We start from the raw sequence: 14,790 nt of genomic DNA on the forward strand, positions 1-14,790 counted from the left end.
TTTGAAATGATTTCAAAAAACATTTTTAAATTAAAAGCAATAATTAACCTGGGAACTCTCCTGCAAATATAACTGTCAGTGAGTTGACATTCTTAACATATAAAGAATTTTACAAATAAACAAGAAAAATGACAAGACTCTGGTGTAAAAATGGCAAAGGATATTTAGAAACTATTCATCTAATCAGAGATACCAACAACTTACTAATAAATATATGAAAATATACAAATTCACTAATATTCAAAGAACAGTAAACTTTAGAAATGACAGTCATTTCTCATATATCATGTTAGCAAAAAGTATTTTAAATATAGTGCTCAGTGCTTCAAAGTGTATAGTTCAAGTCATCTGCAAAGTAAATTGTTTCCTCAAAACACATCTCTTACTTTCTTTTCAGTGCTGATCAGGGTATTTTTATTGGCTAAGTTAAATGGATTTACGTTGAAATATTCACTGATTCGTGTATTCTCTAGTGCACTCACATTCTCAATAATAATCAAACCTAATTTTTACACTACCTAGAGTTTTAAATAGCCAAAGGTTAAAATACAAATGAAAGATGACAGCATGCCAATCATCTCCTTCTTTAAATGCTCAATGGGTAAAATCAGTGAAAAGAAGAGGAAAAATTTGAATGACTTTCATTCAACTATTATGAAATACATCAATATATGGTTTCAAAAATATGACAGCTTGCCAAGATCAATGGAATGCAAGTGTATACAACAGCTAGGGAAATAAGATTTCTTAAGTAATGGAGATAACGTAAACTCCATGTCAATAAGGACACCAAAACAATTTTTTTTTTTTTTTGCAGTACGCAGGTCTCTCACCGTTGTGGCCCCTCCCGTTGCGGAACACAGGCTCCGGATGCGCAGGCTCAGCGGCCATGGCTCACGGGCCCAGCCGCTCCGCGGCATGTGGGATCTTCCCGGACCGGGGCACGAACCCGTGTCCCCTGCATCGGCAGGCGGACTCTCAACCACTGCGTCACCAGGGAAGCCCCCAAACAATATTTTGCATGGACTTTTTTAAAAGGTACATGCTTCACCACACTACAGGAGATAACAAAACAAGTTACAAATAAGCTCAATTCTATTTCCTGTCACTTCCTAATAAACTGCAGGAAGATCATTTTAATTTGTTAAATGAGTCTTCTGAAAAATGATTTTAAGTGATTGACCAAAGGCCTAAACAGCATTTGGGAAGTTTCACAATGACATCGTAAGACTAAAAGGAGAAGAGTCTTAATGCCAAAGAATTAAAATATATTACAACAAATCCCTCAACATTCAGCTTGGAAAAGATCATTGAAATGTCAGTGCATATCAATGTATGGCAGATTAAGAAAAGAGAATTAAATGAACTTTGATGACACCTTGAAAATTTTCTTATTATACTTGAGTTGCATCCAAAAACTCCAACTTTCCTCCAGAGACAAAAGAGAAAGCAAGTTAAATACTATAGCAGATGTTACTTTTGATACAAATCAGAATCCATTTTTCTGGTAATATAGTAACTTAAGTCTTTTACAAATTAGAAAATATAATGGAAAAATAAAGATCCCACTTGAGTAACAGAATAGCCTGTAAGGTTCCTAGAAAAAAATCTAACAAAATATGTGTATGTCCTTTATAGAGATAATTATAAAGAAGAAATGAAAGAAAATGGAGAGATAAGTCATATCCCTGGATTTTAAAAAATGAATATCAGAAAAATGTTAACAAATTAATCTATAAATGTGACACAATTCCAATATAAATCCCAATGGCATTTTTTTCATAAAACTTATCAAACTGATTCTAAAGTTTATACCAAAGAATAAAGTTTCAAGCATAGCAAAAAATCTGAACAGGAAGAACAGAGACCTGAACTATGAGTTAGCAAGTCTTATAAAACTACAGTAATCAGAGTAGTGTGGTCTTCCTGTAGGAGCCACAAGGAATCAGTAGAGCAGAATACAAGGCCCAGAAACAGACCTCTGAATTGACAGAGATGTGGTACTACATTTGACATTACAAACATGTGAGAAAAGAATGGGCTTTTGGGTAACTGGCATTGGGACCACCAGCTTCACCTATTAGATATTACACAAGATAAGTATACCTAGATCTAAGTTCAAGATGTCCATTTCTTTTCTTTGTTAGGCAGGACAAAATGATCAATCATTGAATACAGCGGGGCAGATTAAGATGGAAAGTTAAATACAGATGTATCATCGTCCCCTTTCCAGATCTCCAATTAAAAGATCAATAGTAAACTAATCAACAGTATTTGCATTAATGCCTATGTATCAGTATTCATTGCAGAGTCAAATATTGTGCTGAGATAATCTCTCATTCATTGTCACAAATTCTTCAACATCCAAAGAAAAAAGTTAGGTAGCATCAAGGACAGATGAATTTTTTTCTTACTTCCCCCAAATTGCCCAAAATCATGCCAAATTTTCTATTCTATAGAGTAGACCATAAATTTCTCATAAAGGAAATTTTAAACCACAGAATGTAATCTAGGGGACTGTACGAAAGCTACATCAAGGGACAGCAAAAGGATTTTATTTATCGTGAAGAAAATGCAGTTTTGCAAAACATGGAAAAAGAGAACAGAGTCCTTTTGGAATTCGGGGAAATTTTCTCATTCATTTTTACTTACAAATATACTTTCACTTTTCAATTAGCCTTTACTGTTTTCATATTTCTCCTCTATATTTCTTGTACAAATAGATAAGTGAATAATATCTTAGAATTACTTCTCTAGTCTTTTTTTTTCCTTTCAAAACACAATAGCCAGAAAACTGTAATGATGAGAAAACTCCTTTGATCTGCCTAAGTGTCTTAATTCTTTCATACATAAAGTACCATATATTATTGTCTGTTGTTTTTAGGTAATACTGATGTTGGCTAAACATACACAGAAATGCCAGAAGAGCCAACAATCTTTTTACACTGTGCTCACATGAAGTTTGTGGTCCAATTTTTAACAGCAGCCCCTACTTGAAAAACATCACTGGAAACCAGCATCTCAGGTTTGGAGGCCAAATGAGACTGTTCACGGCACACCAGAGCACTGCTTATAAGGTTCCCAGTAGCTTCATAATGATGTCACTTTGTTTGAAGCTGTGTTTCAGTACCAAGATGTGACTTAAGCACACTTCCAGTCCCAAGATACTGTGATGTCTGCCTTTCCCACTTCCATCTTGCTCTTAGCTCACTTCAGACACCCCAAGACCCAGAGCGCGTCCATTAGTCTCATATGTCCAAACCAACAAAGTTGTGTGATTACGTTTCCAGCTTTCACACAGTGGCTGAGATGTTGCTACATAGCTCATTACAGGTGTCGTTATTCTCTAAGAACTTGACTTGCAGTCATTTGGAAGCAGCGTCTGCCAGTTAGTAAAATCCTCACGCCTAGAGCTAATGGCATTTCAGGATAGATAAGGCACCCTGCATCAATAGAGCAAATTTGAACATTCTCCAGATCCTTCACCCTAGCCTGGAGAAAACTTTGTTTGTGATGTTATTTGTGATTCCTGGTGTACTCATGATGATCTTTCGCTCGATCTTCCACTCATTTTTTCATCCACCAAATATTTATTTAGCATCTAACTTTGTATGACAGCATGGCAGGTAAAATGGAGTGTGCAAGTTTAATGCATAATCCTTTACAGCAAAAGAAAAAATCTAATCAAAAATTGTTGTCAGCTACATAAAATTTCAGGCAAACACACAAGTACTCCTGGGAAAAGGATTAGAAAGCTACATCCTGGAGTCTTATGGTGGCTGTCTACAACCACTGCAGGCATGGTGCTGATAAATGTTTAACATTTGGCTCTCTGTTTTCTACAGAAATAATTCTAAGATATTGGTTCATTTATCCGTTTGTTTAGGGAAGATAGAAGAAAAGAAATATGAAAAAAGTAGACTCATTAAAAACAGAATATTTATCAACAAAAACATTTTTAAAAAGAGCTCTACTCTGTAGCACTTGCTTATTTCCATAGTCTACTTCAAGCTACAACAGTGATGTCAGCCAGCTCACAAAGTTTCAATTCTTATCAGCCAGTATAAGCCTGCTCCAGCACACCACTGACTGGCTGAGAAACATTTTCTTCTTTTAACTTTTCTTACTTTCAAAATGTCTTTAATGATAATAGTGGTTGCCCCCAGGGACAGAAATCAGGTGGCCGGGGAGGGATGAAGGTAGACTTTTTCTCTATATCTTATTGTGCCTTTTAAATTTTGAACCATGGGATGTATTACCAATTTTTTTTCACTTACAATTACAATTTAAATTTTTTAAATCTTCAGTAAATATTTGTTACCAAATAGATTTAGATTTTTAAAATATAAATTGTGATCAAAGGCAGCAAATGATACTTTTTACCGTCTCACATGCAATGAATACATATGTATATATGTGAAACATTGAAACAACAAGATGTTATATGTTAGAATGCCACAAGGAGTGGCCCAGATTTAAAAACCTGGAGAAAGAAATTCATGTAAACTGGGAAGGTCAATAAAAGCTTCACGGAGCTGTGAGTGAAGTTCTGAAGTGTGAACAGGACTTGGATGAGCAGAAAGAAAGGGATCTACACAGAGGTGATGAGCAGACTGGCCACTGTACCTGGCATTTATACTCCTACTGAATGATACCACTTTTCTCCATCTCTGCCAGTGCCGGAGCTGACATTCCCCGCAGCCTCTATTTCTCACTGACCTCTCCCTACTTCATTTGGAGTCAGAGCAAGATGCGCAATAGCCAGATATCTCAGGATAGCTCACTGCCATCAACCCGCAGGGAGATAAGAGTGAAGTCAGGCACTGACACGAGAAGCAGGGAAGCCGCTTCACATCATCTCTAGTAATAACATTAATGTTTATTTAGTGTTTGCTCTGCAGCAGGCACTCTACGGTCAAACTCACAAAGCCTAACTCACGGGGTTATGAATAACTCAACTTCTTGCCTTCTACCAAGCAGGCAAGAACCTGTGGTCAGTGGAGCACCCACAACCTCACCCCACCCACTCCCAAAAGCAACTAGGAAATGAGCTTCTTTCCTCATGAGGAAGAGCTCTTCTGTGAACTAAGACAGACCTGACGGAAGGCTGGATCTACATCTAATCACTGCCAGTTAAAGGATGACAGATCACCTGTTTCTTTTGATGAGCATTTTTCAACATTTAACTGGTTTACAGCTAACAATCCTTTGAAGCACATAAATGTATTCACTTATCCAGGACCATATTTTGCAAGCTAGTCATCTTAATGGATATGTCAGATAGTTCTACTGATCAAAGTTTGACACTTTTTGGATAGTTTGGCATTTTTAATGACAAAATTAAAATTTTGTGAGAATCTGATTTCCCTGATTTAATTTGCACCCAGTAATGGAATACTCTTTGGTCATTAATGAACAGATTATAAATGAATATTTACTGGCATAGGAAAATCCTCAAAAAATTTTGCTAAATTATAAAAAGTTATAAAATATGTACAGTGTGATTTAATTTTTTAAAAAAATAGTATATCTATACATTTTAAGTAGACATTTATAACTGAAAGTATTAGTAGACACTATCCCCAGGGGGATAAAATTACAGATGATTTTTGCTTCCCTCTTTGTGATTTTCCTAATTTGTAAAATTCACTATCGGCATTAATCTTATATGTAATGTTTGAAATTTGTAGCATAGTTAAAATTTCCACATTCTAGAGGATTCATCCACCATTACGTGAGAGTAGAATCCACACTACTTACCCAGAAAAAGCCTGGCCCTGCCCTTGGGAACTGCCTACTTCAGCCACCACAGGAGGATGTGGGTACCTTCTGTTCAGGCATGGCCTTATTTGGTTCCTCAATTTTCATAATAAAATGTCAGTATTTCCTACAACTCAATTGCTGCTGAGGTTCAATACAACTTTCATTTAACTGTCAACAAAGAATAGCTGCAATTTGGGTATTTATCAGAGAAGTCTAACTTGAATTCAGTATTATTCTCAAGACACTGGGAAAAGCAACTGGTATGGAATATTGCCTAGAAGACAAGGTATTTTATCAGGATTTCACATAGGAGGTGCTATTGGCATTCTGAGTAGTAAAACTTGGTTGCACAGAACTTTTGTGCACACTACCAAGGGCCTCGAAGACAGTACAACTTCAAACACCTTTACACCTAGATGCACGTTACTGGCATCGTTATAGATTTGCTTTTTCTGAAGCGCGCTGTGGCTTGACGTCACCAGCTGACACGAGGTCCTCTGAACTTGTTCCTCTAAAGGCACTCACTATATTTTACCATAAAAGGTCACAGGAGAAATAAGCCTCTGGTCTCAGAACCAAGAATAGTTGCATTCCCTTATCATCTAAGTGGTTGTCTATTTCTTCTTTGCCTTGGCTTGCATATTTCATTTTATTTTTGTCTTATTGTCCTGTAGATATCTCTATAAACCTCCTTAATTTTTTGTGAAAATAAGCAGAGAATAAATAAGTGTTCAGGAAATGATGACACTAAAGAGATGGCTGAGAATAAGACTAAGGAAAGAAAGATATCTTCAGCAACAACAACAGGAAAAAAAACAATACAAACCAAAGCACAAGGTCTGCGAGGGTGATGGGAGGTTAGCAGATATCACAGTGGATGTGTAAAAATACCGGACTCGGGAATCAGAGTTATGCTGAGTGTAAAATAAGTCAGACAGAAAAAGACAAATACTGTATGATTTCACTCATATGTGGAACCTAAAAACCAAAACAAATGAACAAACATAACAAAACAGAAAGAGAGTTACAGATACAGAGGCAAACAGGTGATGGCCACAGGAGAGAGGGTTTGGGGCGAGGAGAGAAATAAGTGAGGGAGACTCAGAGGTACAGACTTCCAGTTATAAAATAAACGAGTCACAGGTATGAAATGTACAGTGTGGGGAAGATAGTCAATAACTACGTATGTGTGTATGTATGGTGCCATCTTAACTTATTGTGGTGATCATTTTGAAATATATAGAAATACGCTGCGTAACAGGAACTAATAGTGTTGTAGGTCAATTATGCTTCAAAAACAAACAAACTCACAGAAAAAAAATCAGATGTGTGGTTCCCAGAGGCGGGTGATGGAGGAAGAGGGCATTAGATGAAGGCAGTCAAAAGGTACAAATTTTCAGTTATAAGATAAATAAGTACTAGAGATGTAATGTACAACTTGGTAAATATAATTAACTCTGCTGTGTGTTATACATGAAAGTTGTTAAGAGAGTAAGTCCTAAGAGTTCTCAGAAGGAAAATTATTTTTCTATTTCTTTGATGTTGTATCTATATGTGATGATGGGTGTTCACTAAACTTACTGTGATAACCACTTCATGATGTATATAAGTCAAATTACTATGCTGTACACCTTAAACTTATACAGTGCTGCGTGTCAATTATTGATATATCTCAATAAAACTGGAATAAAAAAATCAGAAGTGGGTTTGGGTGCCGACTCTGTCACCATCTAGATAAGTGATACTGTGAAAAAACAGGCAGAAGAGAAGCTAGTCTAACAACTTCAGACACTGAGAGAAGGCACAGCACAGAGGTGCAGGTGACCAGCTCTATAATCATACTACCTGAGTTTAAACCCTACCCGCATTTACTCTTGGGAGCCTTTAACAACTTAACCTCTCTAAAACTTGTTTTTCTTATCTGTAAAATGGTAATGAGAATAATGACCTTGCAATATGATGGGACTTTAGTGAATTTTTTTCTCTAGTATCATCAAGCACTTTATACGGATTTATAGATGAGGAACCTGAGGTTCAGAAGAGGTAAGTGATTTACCCAAGGTCACAAAGCCAGTACCCAAGGTCACATAGCCAGAGCTATGACTGGAATGCACGCAGTCCTTCTCCAGATCTGCACTCTGAACCACTATCTAATATTGACGTAAAAGGAACTAACCCATGGAATGCACTGAGCACTGCGCCTAGCACACGGTAAGCCTTTAATAATTGTTGGCTTCCCAAGCAAATGAAAAGTGCCTTCCAAATAGATATGATTTTAAATATCATAGAAAAATATCCTATATCTCAAATATGGTATTTGTTTAGGTAAATGTTATCAAATTTGCAGATGATACAAAGGAAGAATGAAGAATTAATAATCAATTTAACAAGAATAATCGGAAAGCATGAGAGCTGAGCACAAAGATTTATGTATAAATATGTTCATCACGGTGTTGTTTATCAAAGTTAAAAAAGGAAAGAGTTCAGTATCCAAAAGTAAGAACACACACCGACACAGACAAGAAACTGGATTAAAATATGACAGAATTTCAACATCAGTCTTCTTCTGGTGATATGATTTGTATGACTTTTCCTATTTCTTTATTACACCTGTCAGTTGTCCACATTTTCTACAATGAAAATATGTTGCTATGCTAATTTGAAAAAAAACAAATATTATTTTTAATTGAAATAAGTCAATATAAAGCCCTACACACAACTTTAACAAATCTACTTCATAGGAACAATAAGATAGGATCTGTCTGACAGCAAATCTTCCTTCAAAGACCTACCTGATAAAAGTTGGGTATTTCGGTGGTCCATAACCTTACTATGTCTAAGGTGCTAAAAAAAAATTTCAAACTATTTTAATATGTATCAGTTGGAAAGTGCATAGATTATAAGAAATGCATGCTGGTCAAACATTTGTAGAGTTAATGTATTCAACTCTAGGGACCAACAAAACATTGACCATCTGGATGGGATGGTCGTGAGGGATGTCATCTGGAAGAAGGTTAGGCGAGTTCCATGTCTCTACAAATGGGGTAGTAAGAAGCCACAGGGCTTAGAAAAATCTCTTGCCCAAAATACAGGGGAAGTTTTCTTAGCAAACAGAAATAATCAGCAATAAATCAGGCTGCTCTGTGAAGGAACAATATCTTTCGCTGTATGTGAATCATGTTGCCTAAAGCCCACTGGAGAAGAGCAGGGTCACAGCGTTACAAATGAGGAGCTCCCCTGATGTCAATCACCTGAAGACGAGGACCAGGAACATACCAAGGCCAAGAGCCCTGGTGAACCCTTGGACATGGACCTCTCCCTCTCTTGCTCAGTCTTTTTTTTTTTTTTTTTTTTTGCGGTACGCGGGCCTCTCACTGTTGTGGCCTCTCCTCTTGCGGAGCACAGGCTCCGGACGCGCAGGCTCAGCGGCCATGGCCCACGGGTCCAGCTGCTCCGCGGCATGTGGGATCTTCCCGGACCGGGGCACGAACCTGCGTCCCCTGCATCGGCAGGCGGACCCCCAACCACTGTGCCACCAGGGAAGCGCTGTTGCTCAGTCTTAAGGAGCCCAAGCCAATTACCTGGTGAATGTTAGGATGGCACCCTCCTTTCAAAAACAGGCCAAAACCTGGGAGGAGAGAAATCCAAGTGAGGGGCCTGGGAAGTTATGTCAATCCTTTGGGACTAACGATAGAATTAGACGGGGCCTTAAATCCCTGAGAGTAATCCAGGTAGAATGTGATCAGGAACCCTGCTCTCTGTGTCAATTTTCAAATTTTGTTCTCCACATATATTTGCTTCTGTTTGCCCTTTAGTATTTAGCAAAGATTTGCCAAGTCCCAGGCTGCCCCAAGAAAAGAGGTTTCTGCCCACATCTGAACAGGATTATTAAATCCATTATATATGTAAAACACTTTACATATATGAACTCTTTGATCCTCACAACTACCTATGAAGGAGGTACTATTTCTATCCTCCTATTACAGATGAGGAAATTGAGGCACAGAGAGGTTATATGACTTGCCCAACGTCCCCAGATAGTCACGAAGTGGGCATTCAAAATATGAACACAAAAGAACTTTCATTGTCAGAACTGTGGTTATTCTTTCAGGAAGGAATCACTTTAAGCTGTTTGATGTTATTTAGTAGCAATTTATGTATATGCTAAGTGTTATGAATGAATTTCTTCTTCCCCCTCTCCCCTCTTCCTCCCTACTCCCACCAGCTCTCCTAATCATGCTTCTATGCATGCGAGGAGCTAAGAAATACTAGACAGTATTTTGATTCAACACACATCCAAAAATACAGCTGTAACTGCCACAGTCTAAGAAGTGCGCTGAAAAAGAATTTATCTGTCTGTGATTAAAATTATAAGACTATTAAACTCTAAACCCAGGCAATATCCTAAAGAAACAGAATATGGTATTTTTGCGGCTAACTGTTCACCAATTAAGAGGAAGTATGTTTGACTTTAACATTGAGGAAGATAACTCATGAGGAAGTTAGTAATTAATAAATGGGTTTTAGGAATGGTGACTTCCCTTCGCTCTTAGCAACATCAAAAGCAATAGCTCCTTCTGCTTTTAGGCTGATCTCAATTACTTGTGTTTCTGATTTTGCATAATGTAGCAAAATTATTCTTGCTGTTTTAAACCAATCATGAATATCTTGCTTTTGTTTACTTCTCTTTAATGTGTTAATTTCACCATATATAATGAAAACACAGGAAACTCTAGCAGCCGCACGTACCTGTGATCCAAGTGGTGAATGGAGAAAATCACTCCGGAATTTAAATGGGTCTGTTTTAGGGTCACCAGAACAGTAAATTCATGCTTATTTCTCAGCTTCTGAAAAAACTGTTCAGCTGTAGCAGTGGATGCTTTTATACTTCTGGGAGTATCTAAAAAAAGAAACATACAGTAAATAGACTAGAACTTGGCTTTATAAAGCATTCTTTACAGGCAACATCTTTCAGAAAACATTATCAAGCAACTGCTGATAAATACTGAGCTCCAGACTCTCCTGGTAAATTGGTTCAAAAAGACTTTTTGCTACACATAACACAGGACAGTAAACCACATGAATGACTGAGCTTGTGTTTCAGAGATCTTTTTTCAAAAATGTCTTTGAGGTGAAGAATCAAAGAGCCCTGTTTGAAAAACGGAGCTCCCAAGTTTTCTCCTCACACTCTTCCTAAATCCTGGATACCACAGCCACGTCAGTGTCAACATTGAACAAAAGGATGTCCTTCCGAGAAAAGGACCTAAAAAACCATGACAGAGCCATTTAGCTTTTCTGACACCTCGTGACAGAAAACTGGATTTAAATCAATGTGCCACCTTCCACGTTGATATCTGTAGCCAGAAGGCTTGCTATAAATAGATTTTTTAAAAGATCATTGAAATTAGTCACTCTCAGCCTTCTGTGCAGTGGATGAAACATTAAGATCAAATTATCGTGCCGTATTTTTGAAAGAAATGCACAGAACTCAATTCCCACGTCCCTCTCCCCAGGCTTAGAGAACACCTAGACAAGAGAGATTTGAGTGGGAGAGCAGATTTTTATCCTGCACTTTCCTGTGGTTTAGTCGTGCACTCCAACCTCAGGACCCAGAGGACATGGGAGAAATAGCCAGGGGTAGAAATGGATTTAGTGGACAGAAAAAACCTATCATTCAAGCCGTCCGCTCACAGAGCATAACGCTCTCCTATTCAGTGTGTGCAGAGGGTTGATGGGAGCCAGAAACACAGTTTCTGTAGCTATCAAATCGTTCTCCTCTTTTCTGTGCTTTAGACTAGATAGACTAGATAAGGAGTTCTCAATGGGGAAGCTACTGGCATTTGGAGAGAATAACCCTTCCTGTGGAAGACTATCCTATGCACTACAGAACATTTAGCACCCCTGGTCCTGGCCCAATGAATGCCAGTGGCACTCAGTCCTAGTCATTGTGACAACCCAAAGTTCTCCCACACATTTCCAAGCATTCCCTTTGGAACAGTGCAGCAGAAATCAGGTTGAGAACCACAACCTTGATGAAACAGAGATTATGAGATTAATCTAAAGTTCCCCACCTTTCCAGCCACACAAATTTATGGAATAAAATTGTAATCACCTGGTCTGTGTCCATCACTGGGGATGCATAGACATGGAGAAGCCCTCAAGATACCCATAAAATGGAGGAGGGGACAAGTAATCCCAATAAAACAAAAGAAACGCTGTCATACAGGGAAGTACAAAGTGGTGTTGGACCACAGAGAGAAAGTAGCCAACATCATCTGGAGGGCAGGATCTCAAAACAGAAGGCATTTGCTCAGGAGCTCACCAGGTAGAGAAGAGAGGGAAACGCATTCCAGTCATAGAAATAGCTTATGAAAAAGCAAAGAGACGTGATAGGGCATGACATGGCTGAAACAGCAAGTAGCAGCCATTGCAGGATGGGGCTGGGTAGGAAAGCTGAAGAGGAGAGGCAGGGCTTTGTGTGCCAATGTAATAGACACTTGTTTCTGTCACCATGCTCAATTTACTCTCTAGGTAAAAAATTAAAAAATAAATAATAATAACTCTTATCTACCACTGAAAAAACGATCCCTCCCCACTCTGGCTTCCTCTGTGCTAAAAGTACCCAATCAGAGCTTCGCCTATTCCTGTCCACAGTAATTGATTCAGAAACAGGCACCTAATCCAGGGCAACGAAGTCAGGCCCAGGATACTGGTTCCAGGTTTTAGGAAAAAGAAACTTCCTAGTTTCCAAAAACAAACTTCCTCAGTTCTAGTCAATAGTCACAGTTCAAAAGCGTAATAATAATCCACAATTTCAGTCATGGTAAATGTAATAGTTTCTCCCTGGATTCCACTAGAGAGAAGACAGGCTTTGCAGAGATGCCATCCAATCCCTCTGAGATCCAAAACCGTCTGCTCCCCAAGGAGGCACAGAAAATGAGACTCTGTGAGAAGGATTTATCTAGTGTTAACTTTTAATCCACTCCAATTTATATACAAGTGAATCATTCACAAACTTCATGACTTCGTTTCAATTCGCTAGATAAGAACAAATTAAAATTGAATTACAAATGTCACACTCCCCCTCCCGGCCCTGCCTCGCTCCGACCCTTTTCAGGCAGGTAGAGCTTGAGCAGCACCCTTTGTCTTGCTGAACAGGTGATAGATGGGGACATAAATGAAGGAAACTGAGGAAGGACTACATTAAATACAGGAATGATGATCAGAGCCACAGAGAGATGGGAAGGTGTAGCCCAGGAAGCTTGAGCTCTTATAGTAAGAGAAAAGAAATTGAGAAAAGGGTGCCAGCTGCCTGACAAGGTGGAACTTTAAAGAAGAGATGCTTGAAGAGGAGTTTTAGAAAGCTTTGTCATTTGGTACGCGAAGAAAACCTTCACTAAATCTCTATATTATTCTCCACTGCTTCTGGAGTCAGATTTGTGAGAAGGGTTGAAAGGCTATATTATTTGTGTGGGGTTTTATCTGTTTTGTCTTCAGATGAAATTACATGTGAAGACTGACCTTATGATGAAAGGAAGAAGGACCTAAAAAATGGATTACATTTGAGTATTGTTGGTAAAAATGTAAACCACCACGGTTGAAAACATGAGGAAGGCAAGTGTAGTTGAAGGGAAACCATTTTTTTTAAAGATTTGTTAATCTGCATTTTGGAAAAATTTCTCTGGTAGCCATGTGGAATATTTGAAGAAAGAAAAAAATTTGAACGTTGGGAAAACTCTTGAGAAAATGGCAATTCAGGTGATTATTGACTTTTTGTTAAATTTCACATATTTTAAATATCACATTTTGACATCCCTAAACTACCTTTTCTAAATCAAATTGATGTTTTTGGCTTTCACCAGGAATCGTGATACAGAACTACTTACTGGTTCTTTCACTGCCTGTCAGGCATGTTGATGTGAGAAGGGCCAAGTGAACCCCAGGTGGATATCCGCGTTAAGATGCTTAAGGAGACCTGCAGGGCAGAACCATCCTCTATCCCGCCAGGGTGGTAAGTGTTGTCCCAGAGGGTCTCCATACAGCGTATACTTAAGCCTATTCACTTACGCAGGGTCACAATTCAGGACACGCTCTCTCACCCTGTCCAGGCTCTCCTCCCAGCCCATGACCTTCCTGTTTTGCTCCCTCTGTGGTGGTTAGAGTGACTTGCAGGAAGAAGGGACCCTCCAATACCGAACATGTCCTACAGAAGCTCCATTCAGCCTATGCTTTAGGGACAGGAAAAATGAAATTCTTTTCTTTCCATCCCGATTAACCAAGTTCACTTGTATAGCGGTTTAAAAACTGGGTCTTGCATGAATCTATAATCCCCAGGTGAAGACAAATTACTGAATGAGGCAGAGAGAGCACCTCTAGGAAGTATACTAATTTTCAGCTTTCTGTCAACAGAACACCATCTCCCACCAATCCTTACCTCACCTTAATGATATTGAAATCTATTGTTCCCCCTTAAAAACATGTTTTTCAAAAATTTATTATGCCTGCATCCGGGAAGGATTTGATGGGAGCCTGAACTCTGTGAGTAGCTCAAAAAAAATTAGGGAGTATAATCATTTTATTATTATAGAATTCAAGAGATTTTTAGAAAGCAGAATCTAAAGAATTTGGTCACTGATAAAACACATGCAAACGGCAAAAACAGGAGAAACAGGAGAAAATTGAATCCAAAGTTTCCAGCTTGAGAGACAGAATGAAAGGCAAATGCAGTAGGAGCATGATGGTACCCAAATGGGATTTCAGTTTTAGAAACGGTCATTCTGAGGTGTTCGGGAACGTGCATGTGAACGTGTCCGGTAGGAGGCTGGCACTACAGAATTTGATCTCAAGAGAGAGGTCAAGGTCAGCAGTATAAATGTAGAGGTCATCAGAATACAGGATCTAAAGTCATAGGCATGCCTGAGTAAATCATAGGAATCACGGGAATGAGAAGAGGATAAAAGGATGGACCATAAAAACACTAAATCTGTAGCACAGCAGGGACAACATATATAACTTTATACGTGCACT

The 14,790-nt window shown here is 38.5% G+C and overlaps 1 protein-coding gene across 3 annotated transcripts in view; it reads right to left on the reverse strand.

Moving 5' to 3' along the window:
• Positions 1-14,790, reverse strand: part of NELL2 (neural EGFL like 2) — a 376,784-nt gene that overhangs the window by 314,604 nt on the left and 47,390 nt on the right. For all 3 annotated transcript variants that reach the window (XM_049694047.1, XM_004274430.3, XM_049694046.1), the window contains one exon: positions 10,513-10,663. In XM_049694047.1, coding sequence (XP_049550004.1) covers positions 10,513-10,663 — 151 coding nt within the window. The remainder of the gene's footprint in view (positions 1-10,512; positions 10,664-14,790) is intronic.

This window comes from Orcinus orca, chromosome 11, assembly GCF_937001465.1.
Source record: "Orcinus orca chromosome 11, mOrcOrc1.1, whole genome shotgun sequence".
Classification (NCBI taxonomy): domain Eukaryota; kingdom Metazoa; phylum Chordata; class Mammalia; order Artiodactyla; family Delphinidae; genus Orcinus; species Orcinus orca.